The sequence below is a fragment of the Patiria miniata genome, unplaced genomic scaffold, assembly GCF_015706575.1.
Source record: "Patiria miniata isolate m_02_andy unplaced genomic scaffold, ASM1570657v1 HiC_scaffold_10, whole genome shotgun sequence".
Taxonomy (NCBI): domain Eukaryota; kingdom Metazoa; phylum Echinodermata; class Asteroidea; order Valvatida; family Asterinidae; genus Patiria; species Patiria miniata.
In genome coordinates, this window is record NW_024037048.1 from 3,232,241 (window position 1) to 3,258,895 (window position 26,655).

A 26,655-nucleotide genomic window follows, 5' to 3' on the forward strand; every position below is an offset into this window, starting at 1 on the left:
AACTTTGAGTACATAACAAACTTTATAAAGAACAAAAAAATAACAAATTTAAATGGAATTTTCGATGTTTAAAACGTTTTCTAAACTGGGAAGTGGCCAGGAATCGCCTCAGATTGCACCACAGAGCATCTAAAATCCATTTTTTCCCCGGGACCCTTAAGCGGGCCCCGAACCCCACGCCGTAAAGGCTTCGCGCTCCGCGCTCGCAGGTCCTGGACCCTCCATTACAATTCTAGCCCCCCGGCAAATGGCAGTCTGGATCCGCCCCTGACGACTATGTTCTACAAACGCGCACATGAATTCAAGATGTCTGCGCGCAGGAAGAATTCAACGTATTGATCCTCCGCGCGTAATGATGAATAGTAAGCGCTCATTGAATAACCTAATATAAATAACACTGGTTTTCTAAAGGACACCGTAGAAGAGCCAATGCTTGAATCATTGGTTCCGCTACTGCACGTAATACATCTGAACGATAACTGCAGGCTACCAGTTGTAGTGGTATAATAGTCTGGTGCCTAACAACGCGCACGTACGGTCGTATTACGTAAAATGCATAAGACGGCGTAATCCAGACTTTGTGGAGTTCGCGATCGCAGGCTAAAAAACGGACGGAACACCTAAGTTTTGAGGTATGAAAAATGGATTTATCAACGATTCAGAAGCTAAAGGCTGCATTGAATCCTTTACTTTTCAACGCTTAAGAGTTTTAGTACTTAAATACCTTTTGTATTAATACAAGTCAAACGCTTTACAGTCACTTCGCCCCGTTTCCATGGCCCAACCACTTCTCCCAATTGCCACTTCGCTCCATCCCCATCCCCACATCGCCCCGGCCCCGCATCGCCCCGGCCCCGCCGCCACTTACTTCGCCCCATCCATGCCATCCCCACATCATCACCCCGCCGCCACTTCGCCTAGCTTTTTTCTATATGCAAATAAATTATGGAATGTTTAGAAAGGAATAAAGGACACTAAAACAGCATTATGACGTCATCATCTGAAAGGGCGCCCTCTAGCGGTAGGATGGAGCGCCGTATTATCACAGTACTTAGCCCCATAAATGTGGCCAATTTACTGGACTACCTCCGTAAATAAAGGCCACACTTCCACCATGTACAAAAACATGTCGAACTTTGTCAAATTTTGATTTTCACATTTACCGGTAGGCTTAGTTTGTAGTTTAATTTTGCTTTAGAAGCATACTCACCCTCTTTATACTTTTTATAGGCTAATCAGAAGGTGCTGCCTTTTAAGTTTTAGTTTTACAGATGTCTATTTTTCGTGAAATTTCCAGATTCGTTTGCACACGCTTGCGTATCAACATTTCAACTTGAAATTTCACGAAAACTAGACATCTGAAAAAGGCAGCACTTTCTGATTAGCCAACGGAGGTAGTCCAGTAAATTGGCTACTCCTAGATCTATGATGCTCCGCGTGAGCAACAAAAATCACTGAGACAAGCCTACTGATTAGCGATTGGGCCATTTGGGGGCGCCATTCACCTTATACTGTGTGCCGTTTTATTTTTTAACGCGCTGTCCTTATTTGATCCCGCAAAAGTTTTTGCTATTTTGCGGTGGAAATATCGTCCTTTGACTTAATTTTGTGTTTCCAGCTGTAGAAGGGGGACCAGACAAATGAAACTGTCTGGGACAGAGCATCATTAAAGATTTATGTTTATAGGCGGTACCTTTTGGCAGACATGGTGAGGGAAAATTTGCAAGTTTTGGAAAACGTTAATATTTATTAAAAATCGTTAAAAGTCCCGAAAGATGCACCATTGTTTATCGTCCTTTTTGTACAACTCGGCAGCAAGTCCTTAATGCCCGGTGAACTGGATAAAAATCACCACTGAAGGAGTTTTGGCAATGCAAAAAGCAACATTTCCGATGCCGCGATAATTGGGATGCCGCGATAATAGGGAGTCCGACTATATATCAAATAGTGTTTCCTTTTTTTTTAAATTTAAAAATCATTCAGCCAAATTTAACCAAATCACCAAAACTACATGTACATATAACTTTACAAGGTTTCGAAATCATGACATCATGGAAAAAAAATAATTTTAATTTAATTTTATCATTTGATCCCTGTCTTTTGACTTTGAATTTGTTCGTAGCCCAAATAATGATATCCAGTACAATGTTGACCTTCCTTTAATGTTTTGACATCATCAAATCGGAAGTGAGGTGTTTACATACATTTATATTTTCCATATTTTCATACGTCATTTTAACTTCATAATGAACAAGTATCCTCTCGGAACTAAATCAGTATTCACTTTCCCTTTTATGACTGATGACGTCATCAAACCAGAAATAACTTGTACTTGTACATAAAATGTGTACTGAAATTTTATGCTTTTTTGTTTTAATCAAGATAATTGGTTAGTTGTACTGGAAAGGTTAAATTTTTGTGATCCTGTTATGACATAAATTATTCATAACTTAACTGGGCAGTGTGTAATGAAATACACTCAACCGAAAAAGAAAGTCCCCCTTTAATAATACTTTTTTGTCTAACTCAAAAACTACTGGGCACATCTTGCTCAAATTACGACTGATCAGTACAGAAATTCCTTAGCAATCCAGCCATACTCTTTGTTTGGCCCAAAACAGTGAAAATGTGTACAAGATTGTGCAATTTATTGGTTGAGTGTAGTTGTCTGCCTGAACCACTCTGTGTTTGTAACTCAACAAATGCCAACCTCTAGTTAAAAATTGAAAATCGTAAATGTTCTCACTCGGCCTCAAATTTGTGTATTATTTTTCAAACTACATATATTTGTAATGACTTTCCATCATTGAGGTAAGTATCTATGGTACAAACAGTGTCATTGGGGTACTGCATTCTACCCTTGGCAAATGTCATTCCTTTACAGAGGAAAAGGTCATCTGTCCACGGATCAAATAAAAAGTAAACAAAACAAGTAGTTATTTGCCAGACAAAACACTGAATTGTACTGATTTTCAGTTTTCTTTGTTCACTCTTAAGTAGTTTTGAAAGATGTTTTATTTATATTGTGATTTTTCCTTTTTCTCCCAGCATCATGGGAGGAGGATATGTCGATGAAACGCCGTTTGCCCACTACACTGGCTTCAAGAAGTATTTCAATTCAGACACAGTCTTCGGAAAAAGAAATGTAAGTGCAATCTTGTAAGCCTAAGTTCCAAAATGTTTTTTTTCCAGAAATCTTCTATGCACAAGTGTTCCCTCAACGTTAAGAAAGGGAGAGTTGGGGGAGACCACTTGGTGAGGCATTTGAACGCATTGCCGACATCGCCTGACACTCACGCAAAGACGCAATGGCTTTTTGCGCATTCAGAATAAAATAAGTTATTTGTACTTCGTGCCATACGCTGTGGAACCTGTACGGCCATTCAGGTGTGTCCTGTTCACGGGGCTCTCAAATGTGGTAAAAAATGCCCTCTCTTGTGTGCATACCGATACGGAGCCCATAGTGCCACTAAAATTAGGTTCTGTTGTGTCTTTATCACTTGTATTACAAGAAGATCATTTTTGTTTCATAAAAAGAGCGTGTCATTTTGCTCTACGCAAACAGCGCAACGCGTGTGCGTATTCGCTGCAGATGCTTCTTGTCGTCACGTTTTTTTGAACTGTCAGTGATGGGGTGTCACTGGTTTGATGTTTGGACTCATGTCCATGACTTTGAGCACATGTACTCTCATTTTCTTGTTATATGCTTTGGCTCTTTAACAGTGTGTTGTTGCTGTGTATGGCCTGACGTTCCTCTCCATCTGGTACGTCCGTCGTAGGATGAAGGCCAAGAAAGCACTAACAGCTGCCATCCCTGAGGCCGCGGTGCCTGCTTCATAGTCTCTCCCTCTAGCTCCAATCTTCTAGTCTCCATAGCTGTCAACTTCAGCTCCCCATCTTGCTTGAGCCAATCATCACACATCACTCAGCTCTACCACCACTGGACACTCTTCAACCACAGGAGTCACAGTTTGGACAGTTGACAACATAACCTTTCACTATAATGCAGGGCCTTCAAGATTGCCATTTCGCTGCTCTCCATTTACCAAAAACTTGGAAGAAGCAGGACAGGACAAGTGTGTTGTGCCTGTTACTATTCTCAGCAAAACCAAACATGTTTTTTTGTTTTAATTTAAAATGGACTCATAGCTAAAATGTGCCTTTTCATTAGTGGGATGTTTGGTCCATGTTTTCTCTCTTGCAAACACAAATCTTGCATTTTCAGAAATATTTCAGCACACGCGTATGCATTGTTAAAGTATGGTATCTACTGCTGTTACAGCCGTTGACATGTACCCAAACCATACGGATGTCTTGCGCCTGCTTGAACATACAACTTTTCTTTCTGCCAAAATGCAAAAAATTTCTCATACAAAAACCGTGCAGTATGTTCTCTACATATATGGGAAAGAGACACAACATGGACCAAGCACTTCTGGAAAGGCACAATCAAATTCTCATAGAATTGGATATGTATGATATGCCCAGTTGAGACTTATTAAACTGAGCCATTTGATATTTTTCAGATAATCACACATGTAACATCTAGTGTTTTAAACTTCAAAAATATACGTAATATGCTGTGTCCTGTCATATAAATCAATTACATATTCACAACATTCATCAGTTCATATTGTGACTCTTAAACCCTGAACGTACAAAATGATTGCATGAATTTCCGTTTGAGAGAAGATTGAATGTGCTAACTTATAAACAAAGAAGCCACAGAAAGTAACTTGACTACTAAATTAATAAAAATTTAACAATAAATATAGTATTGTGTACTGTTGGCTGTTTTGAATAATAAATTTGAGAGAGATCTGTTGGACACAGCCGTCAGTTTAAAATAAATGAAAAATATTTTGACTCAATTTCCTAGTCTGTGAATAACACACCAAATATGGCTTATACCTCACAATGTTAGGTTTGCAATTTTCAGTGGTATAAATTTTGGTTTTGAATTCTGGGTGTTTGAAGTTTTTAATGTAGGATAATACTCAAAAAGTGTGTTCTTAATGAGTTAAAAAAAGATAAAAATAAAACAATATTTTGTTGTTTGACACAACTTAGATTTGAGTTATTTATTGTGAGTCTATCCATTTTGTCACTTGGTATCTGAGTCCGCTATAGTTCAGAAGAAAAACATTTGGGAAAATGAATTATACACAGAACCAATTCACTATTGATACCTCGACGGTCGGGGCTTACCATTCATATTTCTGTGATTTATATTCTTGCATCTAACACCCAAAGCAGCAAACTTGTTTGATTATGTTTGGTTCAGTGGGCCAACATCAGAGAACAGTAGTATAGTGTCGTCCAATGGCTGTGGTGTCTGACTTGTGTGATGGTACGGTGGTTTGAATTTAGACGGGGATCAGGGTGTTTGTGTTCTTAGGTAATAATAATAATAGCATTTATATAGCGCCATATATCCAAATCAATTTTGCTCATAGGCGCAGTACAATCGAGTTAAAAACAAATTAAAATTAAACATTAAAAATTTAACAGAATTACAAAAACAGCTAATAAGGTTAAACTTTAATAACAAGAGTTAAAAACATTCAGGGATCTCACAAAAATTACACAGATTTACAGGAACAGTGACTAAAAAGGAGACAGACCGACCACCACAACATCAAACCAGCCAAACGACTGTCCCAGTCCGATGACCAACAAACGAGAAAACCAACCAACTGACTGACGGACCAGCAGTCAATATGGTAAGACACTTTACAATTGTCTCTCCGTCCAAGGAGTATGCCAGAACAGAGTGCGCTGATCTAAAGTTGCTGGGCTAGGCAGGGGGAAACTGATCTCATGGTCTTAAAAAGGCACTCTGACTTAAGACGGTGGTATAAAACCTTTATAAACACCATGCATTTTAAAAGTATTACATGGAGTTACACGCTATCGAAATAATGACTGGGATTTCGGGAACCTCAAACTCCTGACGGCCACCGGCCCTTTCCTGCAAAATGTAAAGGACGCCCTCAATAGCTAAAAAGTTTGACACAGCTCCTGATCAGTGCAGAATGAGAGCTGAAGTAGAAAGAAGATTTCGTCCTTTTCCCGAAGAATAACAACAAATTGGCGAAGAGGGTTTCCATTGTACACCAACAATGGTCATGGTATCACCGGAGCGACCAGGGTGTGAATGTTTAGGTTCGTTATGCGCTTTAAGACGAGAGTATTTGTGTCGGTGGGAGTGTTGCTGATTTTCACCACGCTCTCGGCTGTCCACTTGCTCAAACAGTTCGAAGCGCCTGAGGATCTAGAAGATACCAACCTCGGCTTCGACCGCCGAGCGAGATTTGGTCCCAACAATGGCAGAGCCAACACTTGGAACAAACAAGAGACATACTTGCTAATGTCAAAAGGACAAATCAGTGATGAACGTCATCAGAATGATTCGGGTGGCAACGAGTCCCAAATTCTCAAGCCTCCACTGCCTCGACCTCGCCGCACAGAAGACGGGAGTAAATTGAAGAAGAGACAGCCGGCTTGGGAACGAGGGTCTAGTTCTAAGAAGGCATGGGACGACCAAGAAATAGTTGGGTTAGTTTGCATCAATTGTAGTAGGCCCCCTTGCAGAATTTTGGGAAAAAAGTGCGGCAACGTACCTGATGCCACTTTAGTGGTTGTGTACAAAGTGTATGGAGAGTCAAGAAATGTCCTAACAAAATTGGAAATGTTTCTCAGTCCCAGATTCATGTCTTATCAATTTTGCAATGACTGACCTTCATTAAGATGATATATGAATAAAAAAAAGTGGCGTCAGGTTGCAAATATTTTTTTCCAGAATTTTTTAATATTTTAAATTTTTATTAAACTCTTTCCATAATTTGTTTAAGAGACATTTTTATGAACATCTTTCAAACGCCTAGCCTGAAGTTGTCCGCATTAACCCCAGCAAATGTTCCTGTTTTCAGTCATGTCAGTGAAAATTTGGAACTTGCGCACATTTATTGTCCTCATAAAGCATGCACAGTTCAAATGATGTAATTCATAGGATAATAAGCTTGGGAATAAGGACAACAAACTTGTAAACGCACGTTCCAAATTTGCGCTGAACACCTGACTCCTCTAATTTGAATGTGATTTTTCACCCTGCACACCCTTACTGTTAATTAATTGAAACCAGAACTTTATCAGCTAAGTTCTGAAAATTATATTTTAGAAAAGCTGAAAGTATAAGCCATTTCGGAGTTAAAAAAATGTACTACTGCACGTGCGCACATCAGACTCAACAATTAAGTGTCGGAAGATAAGCAAAGCAGATAAATGCACACAAGTCTAAGGGGGACGTGGTACCCAAATCCAAATTTTGCAATTTTGTTCTAGTAAAACAGAAGATGGATATTTTTGTTCGTACAAAAGTTGGAGCATACAAAACATCTTAAACCATGGTGCTGTTGAAAACAATCATTGAATCAACATTTTGCATCTACTTCAAAAAAAAAGAACTTTTCTTTGATTTTGTTGGTACCCCGCTATGATTTTGTACGCGTGTGGCGAACTGTTTATCCCCCGACCCTAATCGTTGTCATGGGATGTGCGCATGCGCAGTAGTACATTTTTGTAACTCCGAAATGGCTTATTTGAGTAAAAATCATAAATTTAGATACATTTAAACTCATTCAGTAAGATAAGCTAAAATTGCTGCATTTTTTTAAACGTATTTACTCTAATATTTTAGAAGAATCATAACCATCAATCAATTTTATAAAATTGCACAATTCTTAAGTGTTAGCTGTACTGAGTGGAGCGCTGGAACTACGGTGAATTGATCGATCAAATCCTGCAGAATTATAGGCAAAAACCCGAGACAGCTCAAATTATTTTATCTTGAAAATGATCAAAACTGTTGACCTTCCAAACTTATTCCTAATATATATTTAGTCTCAAGTAATTACAATTTAACAGATAAACACTGAAACTTCAGGATTTGGTTCTTAACCCTAACCCCCTAGGCCCTTGTTGCTTACAACCATCCTCAATCCTCCAAAATCCTCCAAAATTTTCCAAAATTTTGCAACTCCGCCTAAATTTTTCAAAATTGTCAGACAGTCTTGCCTCAAAATGCATTCATCCTCAATCCTCCAAAATCCTCCTCATCCCAAAACTTTGCACTCGTGTTTAAATGAAGGATAACCAACGCCAAATCCTTCAAAATCATCAGACAGTCCTGCCTCAAAATGCATTCATCCTCAATCCTCCAAAATCCTCTTGTGCTTCAATCACCATTCATCCTCAATCCTCCAAAATCCTCATGTGCTTCAATCACCATTCATCCTCAATCCTCCAGAATCCTCATTTGATTCAATAACCATTCATCCTCAATCCTCTAGAATCCTCCAAAACCGCCAGGAGGATTTTGGAGGAGTGAGGTGGGTTAGGGTTAAGGTGGGGGGGGGGGGATGTGCCCAATCACTTGATTCTCCCAATCCCTCCTGATAACTGAGTACCCCCTCCAAAAAATCAGGCCCCCAAGCTCCATGCCCCAAGTAAGTGTCCCACCCCTCCTGCCAATTGGAGCCTAGTTATGCCAACAGGCCATCTGTTCTGGAACAATAGAAAAACACATTTTTGAAACATGACCTCGCTTGTATACATCAATCAAACTTCAACGTGACACATACAGTAAAAAGGCTGAGTAAAGACATTTTTGTAAATAACAGAATACCACACACTTGTGGTAGTGCACAAAGCTGTGCATACAAAGTCCCGGCCAGGAAATTTATTTTGTTCAAATGGCATACATATGTACATGTATATTACACCTGTGCATACACCCATGCATACACCTGTCTAGATGCATTATCCCTGGAAATATTGACTTTTACAACAACAAAATTAAAGTATGGCAACGTTCACAGAGAATTGCAAACTGTACAAAGCATACATACAGTACATACTTTCAGTACTTTTGGAAGGGGGACTATTGAGGCAAAAGTTGATGCTATTTTAATGATATAGGATCATTTGCTTTTCACGTATTTTGTTTGTTTCCAATAATAGCACCACTCAAAATCCGAAGAAGACTGTTCAAAACCTAACCTGTTGAAATTTTAGCTCGGTGGATTGTACACTTTTCGAGAAAACAGCGAAAAATCATGCACAACCTGGTGATCACAAAACACGATTTTATCGATAGCACTCTTTAATCTATATATCAGCTAATTGACTGACCGTTGGAAATCGCCTACATTTCTTGATTTCTTCTGAATGACAGCAAGCCATACGGTAATAATTTCACTAGTTGTTTTATTAGTGGGTACAGGGTAGTCAGTATTGGCTATTAGTTGCATTGTAACCAAACATGCTGTGCATTTTCAAATAATTTAGTATTCGAACTTGGATGCAATGAAATTACTCTAATATTCGAAATGCGTCAATTAAGTTTTGCAATATATGCGTCATGTGTGTGGTACATTGTACAGTAATAGCACCAAGGAAGTACAGCATTATCCCTGTGCATGGTGTGTACAAGAAACATGATTCATCCAGTTCTATTTTTAACTTCCAGTGTAGATCTTATCATTGGGCACTGTCAAATAAACACATGCACTTGTAGAACCGGCAGAGACAACTTGAAAGATTGACATGCCTACAGGGCAGAGGTTTTTTTCCCTAGGTTTCAGTTCTGGGTATTTGGGTACAGGAGTGGATCCCGATTTGGATCAAGAGGGGAGTTTAGCAGGCATTTGCTGTGTTTTTTTCTGCAAGATTTTTGTTTTTGGCTGCCCAAGAGGGATTAAGATTTAGAGTAGCCCCCCTAAACCCACCCCCTCCCCCATAGATCCACCACTGGGGTAGTAACTTGAAGAGTAGTGCGTGCTTGGAATTCAAGCAAAAGAGTGACCTTTTGCTTTGTGCATGTTTAAACAAGATACCATTTATTTCAAATGCATTTAATGTGCCATATCAAGTCCTCACATAAGGAATGGCATGCCTACAGATATCCTGAATAAGGAAATGGGAAAGCCTAAAGTACCGTATTCAGACATGCAACTTTTCCTCAGATCATCTGATTTCCTCTTTTTTTATTCCCGTTTCTGTCATTCAAAATAGAAAAAACTGTACAAAGTCTTTTGAATTTTGGAATTTCCTCTTTTTTTGTGAATGTACAGTTGCATGCCTACGTATTTCAGATGTTTTAGAATAGAGTTTTGCTACTTTCGTGCCAAATATAAAAAAATTGAGAAATCATGCTCATCGAAATTTTAGACATACTTGCTGCTCAAAAACTTTGACAAAATATCACCCAAAATTCTCTCTCTCTTTAACATCCAAACAGGAAGGGCCATCCATGGCAGCAGTTTCATCTTGATATCAGTCAGGATGCATTGTACAGTGAGGGCGCCCTCTATATGGATGACCTTCTACGTGACCTGGCCAGCGTCCGAATTGTCAACACCTCTATGTTCCAAGGAGGCAGCCAGGTCAAACTGGACTTCCGACTGGCGGATGGCAACCGGGCCATCGTCAAGCCCATGAGGTGGGTGACAGCCACGTTTATTTCATTTCATTTTCATGTGCACCCATATCTGCCAAGTGGTGTGGACTCTGTGCACTGACAGTCGATGGTGCATTTTGGCTGCTTCTGAGAGCCCAGTGAACAGGCCACACTGCGCGCTGATACTGGTCTGTGAGGGAAAATGGTACATCTTATTTTATTCTGACTGCACAAAGCGTCTTTGACTGCACACGTAGCGTCTTTGCATTAGTGTCAGGCATTGTTGGCACAGCATTCCAATGCCCCTCCCAGTTGTCTCCCCCAACTCTCTTGTTGTAACCGTTGAGGGGGTACTTCCGCAACGAGTCAATGAGTAGTTAATTGACAGGAGAATGGGTAAATGTGCTTCCCCCCCCCCCATTTTTTTTTAAATCCAGTGCCACAGAAATGGATATTGTGACCTTGAAAACTTGTGTTCTCTCTCCCTTACTGGATGCAATCATTGGACAGTATTATTATTGATACTGTTTTTAACACTCCATCCAAAGTAATTACCTTAGGAGTTTGATTGCAATCTAAGTACATTTTTAGGAGAGTTCAACAGAAAAATCTGATCCTCAATTTAGTCTTTATTTATTTGTTTTCACTTCTAAATTCATATTATACTCCCGTATGTTGTTTATTTCTCCTCTCATTTCAGATATTAAGTCAAGTTGACCACATTCATTAAGAGACAGTTGTTACAATAGTCCCCCCCCCCAAAAAAAACCCCAAAACAAACAAACAAATACAGTAAAGGCAGATTGTTATTCAGCATTATAACACTGTTTTTTTATATTAAAATCTTTATTTCATCAATATATATAAAGATTAAACACAAAACCTAGGTTGTTGGTCCTTTTGCAGACCATATACAGGGTACAAAAACAGCCGAGCAGACAAACACTAAGTATTTTAAAGATAAACTACAAACAGTGTAAAAGATTGATTTAAAATGCTCAACGAGAAAAAAAAATGACAAAGGGGGGAAAAAAGAACACCGCATCCCCCATATAAAAAGGGGCGGATTAAAAAAATGCATATCAAAAAATATTAAAAACCAAACCAATACATGTAATGCATTATGTCTGTATCTTGATTGGCCGAGAGCGAGTTACATGGTATTCGCTATTTTTGCTATCTTGCTGTGCAGGGCCAAAAAAAGACTATGTACGCATAGTAACCAAGGTACATATGTACTATATATATCAACAAAGTACTATACGCATACCGATAGCAACCAGTATTATGTGCAAATGCATACGGCCCGGGTGTGCGTGTTGCGTGTATTACACCCAAGCGCTAGCGCTACAGAGCTGGGTTCAAACATTTCATGAGGGGGTGGTTTGGATAGGTTTAGTAAATTTTCAACTAATTTCGTATTGAAATAGAAATTTATTAAATCTATCAGTTTTCTCTTAAAATCAAGCAGAATCTGTGGGTGAGGTGTTATAAAACAAATATTGACTGCTTTAACTCGTGCTCTAGTAAAACTAGCCTCCCTCAGTGATCCACTGAGCATTCTATTTTCCCTCGGCTTTGCCTCATGAAAATAGAATGCTCCTCAGGAGCCTAGTTTTACTATACTTTGTACACGTACCACACTTGAAGTGGTCAATATTTGTATTCCGGTCTTAAATGAATGCCACTAGAAATCAATTTCACTATTCAAATAGTTTGTTGGTACATGCACATTTATGTAAACTACAAATTGTAGAGTCAAAATGTGATTTCAACAGATCAATGGAACTAGCCAACAGTTGGCCTGGCAGTCAGTTGTATCATCACACTTTCAAACAGCTGTTGATTTATTGATTCATGAAATGACCTTGTTTGATATGAATTTTGCTCGTGGCAATTCAATCAAAAATTCTGTTTTGTATTTGTATTGTATCCAAGTGGCATCTGGCATACGCCTCTGACAATTGAAAAAGTGGTATTGATTCTCTTTTTTTTTGAATTTTTTTTGCGATTTGCGTTAATAGACATGTCTACTTTCTATGGTGATTGTGTAGCTGGAGTTACCTCAGCCCTCTATTTTATCATTGTGTTGGGCTGGAGGTAACCTTCAACAAGGATAATCATCTCTTAAAATTGAATTCCAAAATGTGCCATTTTGTCCCTGTGACACACTAATTCCCCTTGGGACTCACCCAAACCTTGTCAGGCATAACCACTACACAGGTCCTTGAAGAAAATAACGATCCACGATGAAGATTCAGCCTACAATTGCAGTGAAAAAGGAGGCATTACTTGCACTTGGAAAACCTATAGAAACCTATAGATTTTCAAAACCTATTAAAATACCTATAAACCACAAAAGGCAAAATTTTCCAGCCAACTTCTGATATACAGCCAAACGCAACAAATACTGATTTGCAAGAGTCATTTCAACAGTACATGTATTTGTACGATATTTCTTGCCCAAACCTCATATGTTTCAATACTCCGGGGTGTGCACTGGAGCATAAATTGTACAACAATAGGCCGTGCACAACGGCCAATTCAAGATCAACACACGGTCCGCCTCCACAGACTTCATGGACTTTGTGTGTGTGTACAAAAGGTGTTTTTAGCATGTTTAGACGTCACCCGGAGGTGAGTCAAGGCAATCTTGACGTCTTAACCTTGTCAGCCGTGCCTGTGTATAGCTAGTGCGTGTTATCACGTCCTCTGAGGCGAACTTGTTAAGAAACCCGTATTGTAATTCGCCAAACAAATTAGAAGCCATTTTAAACGCATTCCTAGAGTCAAGATGCGCGTGCTTTTTGGTTACGCAATTGGTCAAAGGATCCTGGAGTGCATGCATATTACCTGAGCGCGACTCGTGCGAGTCTGGTGCCACCGCAGAAAATGACAGTTGCCGAATTAGTCTAGATATTGATGAAGAGGAGCACTGTGAGGCCTGTATTCAATAATGCCAGCATTAACAGTGATTTCCTGAGTCCACACCTACATGTGCCGGTACATGTATAGGTAGCATAGGTGTAACCCCAATACCCCAGCGAGGATTTAAACTTTTGAAGAATTTGGGTCTTTTAGATTTGTTTGTTGTAACATCAATTTCCATTGATTTTTCACTGCAGATCACCGAGGGAGTTTGTGTACAAATACAACAACGACGAGCCATTCTGGTTGGACCAAGAGAGACACAATGCAGAGATAGCAGCATTTCACCTTGACAGGTATTCCCCCCAACTCTCCTTTACCCTTCCCCCTCCCCCTCCCCCTCCCCCTCCCCCTCCCCTCTCTACCCCTTCTTCTCCTGCTCAGTTTTCAACACAGATTCAGATCCAGAATTTTTCAAACAATTGGTTGGCTGAAGTACGGATGCCATAAACCGTTAGCAATGAATCCAGATGTGTAGTATTTATTCTGGTAATATGTATATCTTGAACAATGGGCATCACAAGCATTGGTCATGGAATTGTTTGTTTGGGGGGAGGGGTGAAGGATGGTTAGCCACCACAACCTATCGCCTTTAACTGTTCCCTTGTTTAACACAATGCAATCAATTGATACACCACAAGCAGGAGCTAGTACATTACATTGCTTGGTGACAAAGCTTCTTTGGTTCTTAAGACTCCTAGGTTTCAGGCGGGTACCTCCCTGCTCAGGTCGACTCATCAACTTGACTCAAGAAATTCTACTCAAGTCCAAGGATCAAGAGCTGCTCAATACATTCTTCTGGAAAGGTTAGTTGAGTGTTCAAACCTTACTTTTCTTGATTCCCAATGCAAAATGCAAGGCAATTTATATACAGTAGTACAATACAAATTTCACTATACAAAATTTCACAGATAGGGGTGCTTTTGCTGTCAGCAATAAGCCATTTGCGAGTTAAATTTTGAATAAAATCTGGAACGCCGACTTAATCCAATGCTTTGCACGTTTTAACTTAGCATTCTCCCGACCAAAGAGATTTTGTTTACTTTATCACGTGATTCGGGGCAAGCCTTAAGCTTGCAACCCCCAGCTCTGGCATGGTCTGGTGTCTTTGTGCCATTCTCGCCCATTGTGAACAATGTATTGGTGGTGAGTATCTCTTACGTACAAATATTGCAGTATTTGGCCACAGGACCATGAACCTTCATAGCATCAAGGCAAACATCCTGGACCAAATTTCTTGGAGCTCAAACTGCTTCTTAGCACACGGTAATGGCTCCTGAGCGAACATAAGCTGTAGACACAAGCAGTTTTCATCCAAAGCAATTTGGGCAAGCAACCTGTTTTTGATAAGCAAATATTTTCTGAACTTAGCACATTTTTGGGTCGCCTAAACACAGTTTTGCCCAGGGACACTTACCAGTCCTAAATTCTGTATTTCCTATCTCGATATGACCGTATCCCCATATGTACCGTATGTTAAAATTTAGGTTAGGGTTTTGACAAAAATGTATAACTTCTACATGCTTTCATGGATTTTGATGAAACTTGGATGTAGTGACCCTTGTGTGGGAAGACACAATTCTTCATTAGATTACTGAGGTCAAAGGTCACATAGGGGTCATTACAGGTCATTGTTCAAATATACTTCAAATGTTTCTTTGTCTACAGAATTTGATTGCTTTTTAATGTCACTTGGATGGAGTGATCCTTGGGTGGGGGTTCATCACAACTATTCTGAAATTGGAAGTCAAAGGTCATCTAGGGGTCATTTGAGGTCGTTTAAAAATGCTCAATATTATATTTTTTTTGGAGAACACAAAACATACAGGAAACGACCGCAAAAAAGGCGACACATGCGATCCGCACATCACCTTGTCTGTTTGTAGAGTTGATGAACTCCACTGCTTTTGACCCATGCAGGAGTTTTGTAATACTTCTCGCATTTTCATTTGGCCCTTACCAGTCAACACCTGTACTGAATTGTATTACATTGTATTCATTCCCTGGTGAATCCCGCCAAATGCGAATTTTTTATTTACACAATAGTACAGGGTGACCATTATTCAGGCGACTTGAATCAAGGTTACAGGATTGTAGAGGCGCCCTACAATCCTTTTACCTACGTGCATGCGCGTATACTCTCTCCATGTGTGTGAAAGTATATAATTTATGAATTGCAAAGGTTGGTCGAACACTGCCGTGGCCTAGTGGTTAGGCATGCTAGCTAATGATCAGAGGACCCGAGTTCGATTCCCTGCTGTTCATTCTTCAGGTTTTGCTCTTTTTTTCAAAAATTTCAAGTTTTATCTTAGAAACGTTATTTTTCAGTCGGATACTACTTGTATAGCAGCAATTTCCTTTTTCTTTTCTGATCCGAGGCTCTGGAGGATTTTTTTAAAAAGGAAAATAAAGTCCGAAATCCGCACCAAGTTGAAAAATAGTAGCCTCCACACAAGCCTGGTTATAAAAACCATGTTCCATAGGAAAGCACACAAAGTACCCCAGATAGTTGTGTAATAAAAAATATCGCCCCCCAAACCACACAATACTGGGGCAGTTTGTTGCAGTACACGGAGTAACAGGCAGGGCGGTTTGGGGCGGTACAGGGACTTCAGGGCTAACCTCACTTTAACTTGCAGATGGGAACCTGTGCTTTATCGGGAAGTGTGCCCCTTGGTTCTGCAATGAGGACCATCCCATTTGTGCCCAGGGGCATCTGATGGAGGTGTCCATGTGCCAGTTCCTGCCGTCCTTTGGGGGAGGCATCCCAATATTTGAAATGGAATACCCCTGGAGTCAGGGAGTGAAAGAATCCCAAGTGTGAGTCTTGTATGCCAATTTTGGTTTTGTTTTTGGTTTTTGAAAGAAATGTTGTTTATAATTTTCAACTTCTGACATCATCCCCAAACCTCGTGTGTATTTTAATTTGCACGGCAGTTGAAAGGAACTTGTTAATTTGGTGACCAAGATTCAAGTTTTAAGCTAAGCAAGTGAAAGTTGTTGAAATGTACAAGTAGCAAGTTTATATAAAAAAGCAATAGACTGTGAACCAAATAAAGCCTTGGAACCCCATCTTACATGACATCATTGTGTTTGTTGCTTATCCACACTCAAACCAGCCGAGTGCAAGATGTTTTGATACACTTGGTAAGTTCAAATATAATTATGGTTAATAGCTGTAAAACTCTTATTTTCTGGGTGTTTTTTTTTCATTCTACAGATGGAAGGGGAAAAATATCTGTGTGGATTATCTAAAGGTTTGTTTTGCAACTTTCTCAATCTAATCTTATGGACTAGTAGCAACAGTTCAAGTTAAATGTGTATTTTTAAGGTAATGTACAGCATTTGCTTTTGCTGTAATTGTCAGAAATGGATGGATTTGGGGGTTAGTATTTTATAGCAAATTTTGTTACTCTGACCTGTTTAAAGTTTTGTGTTCATAAATGCTGGGAAAAATTGTTTTGTGGTAGTCTGGTTACCTGACCCTATACGAAATGAAGTAATTTATAGACATTGGGGAATTGTCAGGTCAGGGGACCAGACTATAGCTGGCTTGCACGGATGTGTTAACCGTTTGCAAACAAAATGTGGAGTTACTGAAGTTTGTAAATTGAGGGCAGTATTTGAAAAAAGGGCAGTTTTGTTTCGAACGACGATTGGCCGACCATCGTTGGAAATTTGATACAAAAATTCCACTTTTCTTGAAAATGACAGCACACCAGGTGCCATGATTTTCACAGGTTGCTTGAGACTATTATTCACATACAGTCAAGTAAGGTATTTCATAATAATTTAGTTTTAATAATAAAATAGTTTTGTTTTTGGATGTTTGAAATTTTGTATATTGCCTTGAAGTGCTTGTTAAGTTTGCAACAGTGTGACATTGTGTTAGTATCTAAGGCCTTGTTATGCTTTGAAACAAGATATGTATATCATTCCAAGATTTAAATATTCCTACCAAATAGTTGACCTGAATTTTCCTCTGGGTTTGTGCTATCAGCTTTATGTTGAGCAAAAACGATCACAATTGTATGTACACGACGCCGTACATGTGGGTCAGGTTTAAACACGATATCTGACTGTTATCTCCAAAGTATTATTTAAATGGTTTAAGCTTTGAACTTGACTACGTGCAGCACATTGTCACCATGTACTAACTATGCAGGGCTGGGTGAGGCTGTGTACAACCTACATGGGCAAATGATAGATTGGTAATCATGCAGTGTCCTCAGACAACAAAAGATGGACTGAAGTGCTTCCACATTGGAGATAAAAACCCAGCCTAATGTAGACAGATATAAAACATTTCAGATATGAGTAAACAAACTTTATTTTGACAAATGTATTGGACAACTGCTTGCATTGAGAACAAGAAACAGAACGGTGACACACAAATTTGAGACTGAGCAGTTGTTATGTTTATTTCACTTACCGGTAATGAAGCTTGGTATAGAAACGGATTGCCATTTTAAAAAAAAATTCTTTTCAGAAATTATTAGGGCTGACAGTTCACAGCAGCAAATCAAACATGGGCCACACGATTGATCTCTAAGACTGGATAGTGTACATACCCATTTCCGTGCACAAAATAGTGAGGCCAGTGTGGGTAACTTTTGTGTTGTGTCCCCAGGGGCATGTTTTCGCGACCGTGACCAGCAACATGTTTCGGCTTTGGACATTGGTTGAGCATTTTCGTGACTTCGGTTGGCTGGAGTGGTGTCACTGTTCCGACCGACACGGCCAAGGGTCGGTTACAGAGTGCGTTTCAAGATGGCGGAAATATAAATACACGACATGTAACTAAACAGTGTTGGGGGAAAATAATCTTGTAATGCTTAGTTTTAATACGTACATGGTAAGTTTGTACATTTTAAGTGGCCTGTAGTAAAATGTCTATACAACTTACAAGCCCACAAGGTATTATCCCGAATTTCGCTGGAATTGGCCGCAAACACCTAAAAATTATCGATGTTGTCAAAATGTTTTACAACTTTTTGACCTAGTGGCCTTTATATTTTGTTTCAATACTTATATTATTTTTTTCATTTCTGTCATGAAAAGGAAAAATAAATGTGATTTGATTTGAACTTTTTGACACGGTTTTCGGTTCAGCGTTTTTTTTGTGCATGTGTAAACATGTTTCTGGTTATCCATTTGATGTCACAAACATGTTTCTGGTCACGGTCGCGAAAATACGCCCCAGTCAGAGTTCTTGTGAGTGGTCTACAGGAGGCCATATTTGGTTCATGCACAAAGTCTATTGGCAGATCTAGGGTCCCACCCATGAGGCAGACGGATCAAACAGTGAGGCATTGGTATTGGAAATACATGTAAACATGTCAGTTTGTTTGTCTTTGCAGGATCCTGTCTGGACCAGAGGGCGATTCCTCCTGGATCTAATAGAGCAGGGGATTTTCGACTTCTTTATTCGTAAGAACATTTTATTGTATACCTTCATTAGAGTACACACAAGAAACAAATAACAATATTTCAGTGGGTCATAGGGTGCATATGTGTCGGTGTGGAACCAAATCCAGATCCTTGGAGTCAGTACCATGCTATAACAACAAAAACTGCACCTGATCCAGATCTTAAGTCACGTGACCAGCCAAAAATAAACATGGAGAAGGTTAAACATTGTACGTCATTTTATTAGTCGACATTTTGATCCACCTCTCGGTCAGGATCCCTGAGATCCGTGGTCCAGATCAGGACCCAAGAAAACAAACAAATGGATCCCGGATCCAAATCAGGATCAGTGAGAAACAAACAGGCCCATAGTGTGGGCAACTCCTTTACTCTAACCCTCCCAGATCTTCAAAATCCACGAGGAGGTATCAATGAAGTTTGCAGGATTTAGGAAGGTAGAGTCCAGTCATTGTTACTTTTAAGTTGGGCTTGATGCCCCATGTGAAAGGTACATTGTAAGAACCCCAATATTAAAAAGTGAATCTCCTGGCGTTAAAATTCCAGAAGATGTTGATGCCCTTGAAGTTTAAGCGTAAAAACATGTCATTCAGTTCTCGTGCAGTGGATAATCTTGTAGAATTAAAAACGCCTGGAGATTAAGGGTTAAAGAATATGTACACATGTACATCTACATAAGTGTCATCTTGGATTTTATTTACTCCGGCTCTTCAATAATAGCCATTAAAGTGAACAAGTTGTTACATCTAGGTTGAACTTTTTTTATGTGAGTAAAGGGATAATTATTGGAAACGGAGAGGAATCACAATATATTTTACTCATAATTCTTCATTTTTGGCAACAGGCAATTACGATCGGCATCACTTTGATATGATGCGGAAGTACAAGAGACTTGGCACTGTTCTCTTTCTGGACAACGGCAAAGGTTTTGGCAATCCACATGTAGATGATACCACATTCCTAGCCCCGATTTACCAATGCTGCAAGTAGGTACCAGCTTTTTACTTCTCTGAACTGTGCCTTAAGTGTAAAGGGTCAGACCTTGTGTCCTGTCTCATTTTCTGTCCGTCCATCCCTTCATTGACCTTTTGTCAGCCCTTCCATCATTCTTGTCAGTCCCTCTGGAACTCCTTCCATGAATCTGTCTTTCAGTCCTTCTGTTGGTCCTTATGTCTGTCTTTCTGTCAGTGCTTCTGTCAGTCCATAGGTCCTTCCTCAGTCCAACTGTCTGTCCTTTTATCAGTCCTCCTACAAAGATTCTGACAGTCCTGTGTCAGTCCTTCTGTTAGTCCTTCCATCAGTACTTTCATCAGTCTTTCTGGAAGTCCTTTTTTCCAGTCCTTTTATCAGTCCCCCATCCATGCTTCTGTCAGTCCTTTCCTTGGTTGTCCTGTTTGTCCCTCTGTCATTCCATCCATCATTTTCATCAGTCCTTCCCTCAGTTATTTGTTAGTAATTTTGTAAGTTCTGCTGTCAGTCCTTGTATCAGTCTTCCATCCATGCTTCTGTCAGTTTTCATGTCAGTCCTTTTGTTCGTCCCTCTGTCAGTCCTTCCATCAGTCAGTCCATCAGATCTCACATCAGTCATGGTATTCACTGTGTTTTTTGTTCATACCCACAGAGTGCGGAGGTCAACGTATTTGCATTTGAAAGAACTCACCCAGTTGCGGCTGAGTGACCGCATGCGCTCGTCCATGTCACATGACCCCATCGCACCTGTTGTCACGGAGGATCACCTGCAGGCAATGGACAGACGACTTGAAACCGTCCTACAGACCATCGAAAAATGTATACACGTGCATGGAGATAGTCAGGTGCTAGTTGAGACATTGGACAACTGATGCTACAAAACAGGGATAAGATGGGAGATCACACCGCCACCAAAAATAACATTGTGGAAGGTGCATCTTTTTTTTTTTACTGTAATTGAGATCAATTTGTCAACCAGAATATTAAATAAATGTTATCAAATATTAATTAAATTACTCTTCCGTCAAAACCACCTGCCATGAAACGGAGTACTGATGATTTATGCATTGCAATTCGTGAAGGTAGACGGTGTTGATTTTCTGAAATTCACCATTGTTTTGCCCTCGAACAATTATTCATAAATACCTGAGACAGTTTACCCATTCCTATTGGTCGAGAGCCCGTCATGTGGCTGGTCTTAAACGGATGATAAAGACATGGCTGGCTGTTCTTAAACACTTTTCCAGTGTCACATGAAATTTTGACTCATGAAAATCCAGTGCCTCTTACCGTTTTATTGGTTGAACGTTCACAATCCTCATGTAGGTATCCGCAATACTACCAGCGAGTCAGTATTTTATAGTCCTAAATTCTCAACGCAACGCCCCAGGTGCATTCTGCACGACATCACGCAGTACGCGCGATGGGCACGCTGATCTCCATAAAAGGAGTGTTAACATACAAATGTACATCTTATTTGCGAGCTGGACACTCCATTTTTTAGCTAGAGGGGTGTTTCCAAAAACATGAAGTGAACTTGTTGAACAAAATCGGAGTTTTTTTAACGAAATGTTTTGATTTTTTTTGACCGAAAGGTATTTATGAATGGGAATAAATATGTGCTTGGTCGGTTTTTATCATTCTGTTTAAGACCACATGGAGTCTGGGTGCTGATAATTACCCTCGTCTCCGGCTCGGGTAATTATCAGCACCCAGACTCCAAGCAGTCTTAAACAGAGTGATTAATACCTCCGAAGCCCACATTTATTCCCTTATCATAAATCAATTTTAAAAAAATTATGTAACAGTCCGCTTCTCATTTCTTCAGCAAGGTTGCCGTTTCCTCGTGCTTGAAAATGTTGAAACCATATTGTATCCTTTGCCAGCCATTTCCATGCCATTACTTACATGAATGAGCTTTCAAATTTTTTGTTTAAGTGCCTTAAACTTTCAGAAATGTCCAGCCATTCTGATGATGTTTGAAATGTAGACAAATTATTCCAATGACCTTGAGTAGTGCAAGAGTCCATTTTACTTCACCTGCTCAGAAAGTGTGCCGTCCAATCCATCCTTGCCAACAACAGTAGTAGCAGCTGGTTAAGATCAGTCTCAAAGAAAAATTTAATCAGTCAAGAAGAGCCGGTTGAGCTCGTGTTTCTTTGTGTTTTATAGCTGTAATGTTACTTTGAAATTGTTACTTTACAATTGGTTTTAAAGGGAATATACATCATTTGCTTTTGCTGTAATTTTCAGAAATGGATGGAATTGGGGGGTTGGAAATATGTAGCAAATATAGTTACACCGACTTTTTCGAGGTTTTGGGTTCGAAAATGCTATAAAAAGCCAAGGGCTGGTTCCCTGACTCCATATAAGAAGAAACAGAGCAGTTTACATACATTGGGGAATTGTAAGGTCAGGGAACCAGTCTAGCTGGCTTGTACCCGTTCATAGGTGTGTAATCGATTGCAAACAAGTGCGATGGTCAATTGGCGCCAGTATTTGAAAAAAAGCCAGTTTTATCCAACGCTGGTCAGCCGACCAGCGTTGGAAATTGATACAAAAATACCACTTTTCTTGAAAATGACAGTATACCAGGTGCCATGATTTTACAGGATGCTTTACACTGTCATTCACTAACAGTCCAGCAAGGTATTTCAAAATGATTTGGTAGTTTTATTTTTTGATGTTTGCAAATGTTGTATTTTCCCTTTAATGCCTCCACATTGTGTGTCATCCACAGTATGTCTCGTAACTTGGATTTCCAAATGGTGAAAGATTTGTCCACAACTTGTTAAGTAATAGGTTGGTGGTCTCGTGCTCGCAAGAAATACAACCTACTAAACATTAGGAACACATTGGTTGATGCAGCCTTAGGCTGTTAACACTTTTACTTTATTTTGGGACTGTATTTGTGTGCAAAATGAGGTCTGTGTAACGCCACCATTGCGGGGTTGCAAACAGATGTGTGTATTCCATGTTATTGACACAAGTTTGTATGTTTCCAGATGGTTCTTGTTACTGGGGCTAGTGTTTGGCTAGGAAATTCTGGGTCAAAGGTTCAACCAATTTTAAAGGGGCTTGCACAAGCTATTCACCTGTATTTGAATGAATAACTTGTGAAATATGAAATTTTTGACCCAGGAATTAAACAATTACGCAAAACATACTGCAAAAATTGTCTCTGCAGCGAGGGTAAGCTTGATATTTTTACTGTTGGTCCATGGACAAAGGCGCTTTTTTCACTGCCCTTATTCACTCAAAACTATTAATTGGGCAAAATAATAGCTAGGGGTGCATCCAACCATGTACATCAACATAGGTGTAAACCTTCATTTCCTAACCCTTCATAATCTTATCAGGAGGTTTTGGAGGATTTTGAAGGGTTTGGGAAGGTGATAACAGCCAAGTTGCTATTACTTTAAATAGCCAATGTTCCATTAAATTCCTACTCATTAGTTTCACAGTTTCAGGTAGATTCTTAAAAGTTCCCAGGGCATTTGGGTTTAATGATGGAGCACTTTTTTAAAATTTAATTTGATACGTTTAACTTACCCACCATATTTGTTCCTTAGCACTTGTATCATTCATCGCAAGAATGCATTTGATTGATTTTATTCCTCAATTTACGTCAGACTTAAATCTTTGTGAATTTAAACTGAATGTTGGGATATTTATTTGGTTTGTGAAAATGTCACGATGATTTGAAACTGCCAATATTTATTTTTAAGAGTGATATTTTTGTTGAAGATTTGCCTTTATATCATTATTTTGAAATTCAATACCTGTTGAATGTTTGGTGACCCCAAACTTGAAGATTCAGAGAAGGTGATTTCATAATGAATACTTTCAAATCAGGTAATTTTAGGTGACTTGACATGGATGATAATTTTTTGCCATATAACTTACTTGCTATTAAATTAATCTATCATGAGATAAAGGTAAACTGTTTAACATCATTCACCTCTATTTTGTCTTCTGTAATTTCATACTCATTTGGTTTTCATTCCACGGGTATATGTCATAATATATGACATAGAGAATCTCCTTATTTTTGTATATGTAGATATCTTAGCAATATTTACAATTTCGTGTGAATTTTTTTAAAAATATGCATGTATTTGTCCATATGGCTCTGCACAATTTAGCACAAACTAGAGTAATAAGTCATTTGGCGTTACTTGTTGTTGCCACACTTGCACGTAGACTGTAATAAAGCTATTTTGTGTAATATACAAGTGCAAATCACGATAGAGTGATTTTCACTCGGATAAATTATACACAGGTCTGAAAGGGACATGGTGACCGAATCTCCTATCTCCAGATTTTGCATTCAATCAAAAAGGTGGAACAGATTTTGCATGGAGGTCGGAGTGTCAAAACGTAAAACTTGTCACAGTCCAAAGTTTTTGGAATTTGTAGAACGAGAACTCTTCTTCAATTTCACTGGCAAGTCTTTCTTCAAACCAGAAACAACGTCAAGGGAAGAATATTTTATCTAACTATTATGTCGCCAGACAAACAGATTATTTGATTGCAAACCAAAGGGTCACTTATAGAGGGCATGCTAAGAGAGTACGTTCAACCATGTGTTCTTATTCCTCCATGGTTCAACTTTGGTAGTGTGTCAGACATCCTTATACATGTACTTTGATACTTTAATTAAGTTAAAAATATCTGCCAATGAATAATATATGAACAAAACATTTACCCCGTTTAGGTCTTTACTATAAATTCACTTAGCAAATAGCACAAAGTAACCGGGAACCAGTGACAAGTTGTATCCACCATGTGACATTTTGGCTGGTAAACCTGTTGTTGCTAAGCGCCAATCATAAACTTGTTCCCAGATGTTCAGTTAAGTTTTGTTCATTGCCTATTGTAATGAAATTGTGTGCTGAAATGAGCCACGTGCTCAGAATATATAATTATTTATTGGTGAAATTCAGGCATTTGAATAGAAATCATGATATTTTATAAGACAGTGGGAAAATCAATGCCATAATAACTCCATAGATTATTGTTGTTGACAATGACGTTGCTATTTTATGCCCAGTCTGTAATATTCTTCCACGGGAATGAAAGAAAATGAGAAAAAAAGGTAAAATGAATTATGTAAATAAAAAGAATATATTTGCAAATTCCGAATTAACAAGATTTACATTTATTACTAATGTGTATACAATTGTCTGCTTGGATTTGATTTCAATTTACTAATTATTGTTTTTCCGCCTTTTGTTGAAATCACATATTGCCTGTTGACCCACCAATAAATGTGGCATGTCTGTACAAGTAAGTATTAAATAAATTAAAAAGTCACTGTTTTTGTCTGGATCCCACATATTTGGGTATGTTTATGTATTGTTTTGAGGGACCACTCAAAACTACCTAGTTTTACTTTTGTTGCATCAAAATGCAATTACATTTGTATTAAATTATGTCAGGTGAAAGGGTACATTTTTTTTAAGTCGGTATTCTTATATATATTGCATGATTGTTAACACTGAAATTGTATCCATTTGAATGGATTTAATTGTTTCATTTGATTTTTTTTATTTATTTGTTCTTCCAAAAAGTATAAATGTCAAATGTATTATTAAAAAAAGAAAGAATAATATTTGGATGTAATTTGACACAGGTTGTAAGTGTCTAGTTTTTTTGTATTGCCATTGATTTGCGTTGGATTGTTGCAGACGTTAATTCATAAAGAGAAGAAATAAACAACTCTGATATTCCTTTAGAACCACGACAATATACCTTGTTTTATGAGAGCCCTACGAAATGGGAGGTCGTCGGAACCTTCAGAAAGGGCAGTGGCTGCACTGTTCAATCACTGTAGGCCTACGCACTTTCAGGTGTTATTAATGCGCCTAGTGAATTTCGTTTTGTCGGTGTATTCCTACCTCCAATCCTCCATGGTATGACGGAGCCAGCCGTAATTTCTAGGCAACAATCGACCGTCGTTCTTCTAAGTAACATGCGTGATTCGTTCAAATCGAGTATCTCTAAGGAAAGAAATCACCGAGTAAATATCGTTGCCCAGGAGGAGACGGGCCATTGGATCATCCCGTTTTTTAACACTGAACTAAAAAAAATAACACCACAAAATCCCGCACACACTTCGGCACTGGCCATTCTACAGGGTGACCCCCCCCAAAATGCAACCCTAAAACAATTGCCTTTTAAAAAGAAAGGGATCGGTGGATTTTTATGTTTTGGGTATCAGATTAAAGCTGAGAGCTTTTTCTATCAAATACTGGAGAGAAAAAATCATGAAAATAGCACTTTGGTAGGCAACTTCCAGCATTTAGAACAGAGTCGAACTTATTATACAGAAAGTTTTTCTAGGCAACCGGGTGACAAATTGCTACCGATGGTCCAAGGAATTTAGGAGCCCTCTTTGCCGGTCATCAACCTCTTTTTTTTTAGGGTCTCTTCACTCGACCACACTACAGGGCGAGTAAAAAAAACCCGAAACCCAAATGTTGGGACCATTGTTTTAAGGAAGTTCTTCATATAGCACTTTCAAAATCTAGGATATGAAAGCCCAATTCATAAGCTTTCTTTTAGTACAAGAATTATTCAAATCACTCATGTATTTTTTCAAACACAACCACCATTTTAGGATTCTGTCCACGGGATCACAAAAAGGTTCAGTGTTCTTTCAGCAAAACGAAAAGAAATCACGTAGGGATGAGTGTGAATTGTTTCCGTTTTGCTGAAAGCATGCACACCTTTCTTGTGATCCGTGGACAGACCGTAAAACGGTTGTTTAGCACAGCATTTTAAAGAATTAAATTCTTTATCTGAGTTGTTTAATTTATAGGACTGTTTATTTTATGTGAATTATGACTATTATAAGTGTATGGTAAACG

The 26,655-nt window shown here is 38.9% G+C and overlaps 1 protein-coding gene and 1 long non-coding RNA gene across 2 annotated transcripts; both read left to right on the forward strand.

The window, feature by feature from the left end:
• Positions 1-492: 492 nt before the first annotated feature.
• Positions 493-5,076, forward strand: LOC119735590. Its single transcript, XR_005272192.1, has 3 exons — positions 493-632; positions 3,049-3,145; positions 3,724-5,076. It is a non-coding gene; the product is annotated as an uncharacterized LOC119735590 (long non-coding RNA).
• Positions 5,077-5,997: 921 nt separating this feature from the next.
• Positions 5,998-21,017, forward strand: LOC119735597 (pseudokinase FAM20A-like). Its single transcript, XM_038209363.1, has 9 exons — positions 5,998-6,558; positions 10,301-10,501; positions 13,585-13,683; positions 14,081-14,193; positions 16,027-16,207; positions 16,608-16,644; positions 18,748-18,817; positions 19,659-19,800; positions 20,436-21,017. Exons 1-9 carry the CDS (start codon positions 6,158-6,160, stop codon positions 20,653-20,655), a joined length of 1,464 nt encoding a protein of 487 aa, XP_038065291.1. The 5' UTR covers positions 5,998-6,157; the 3' UTR covers positions 20,656-21,017.
• The last annotated feature ends 5,638 nt before the right edge of the window (positions 21,018-26,655 follow it).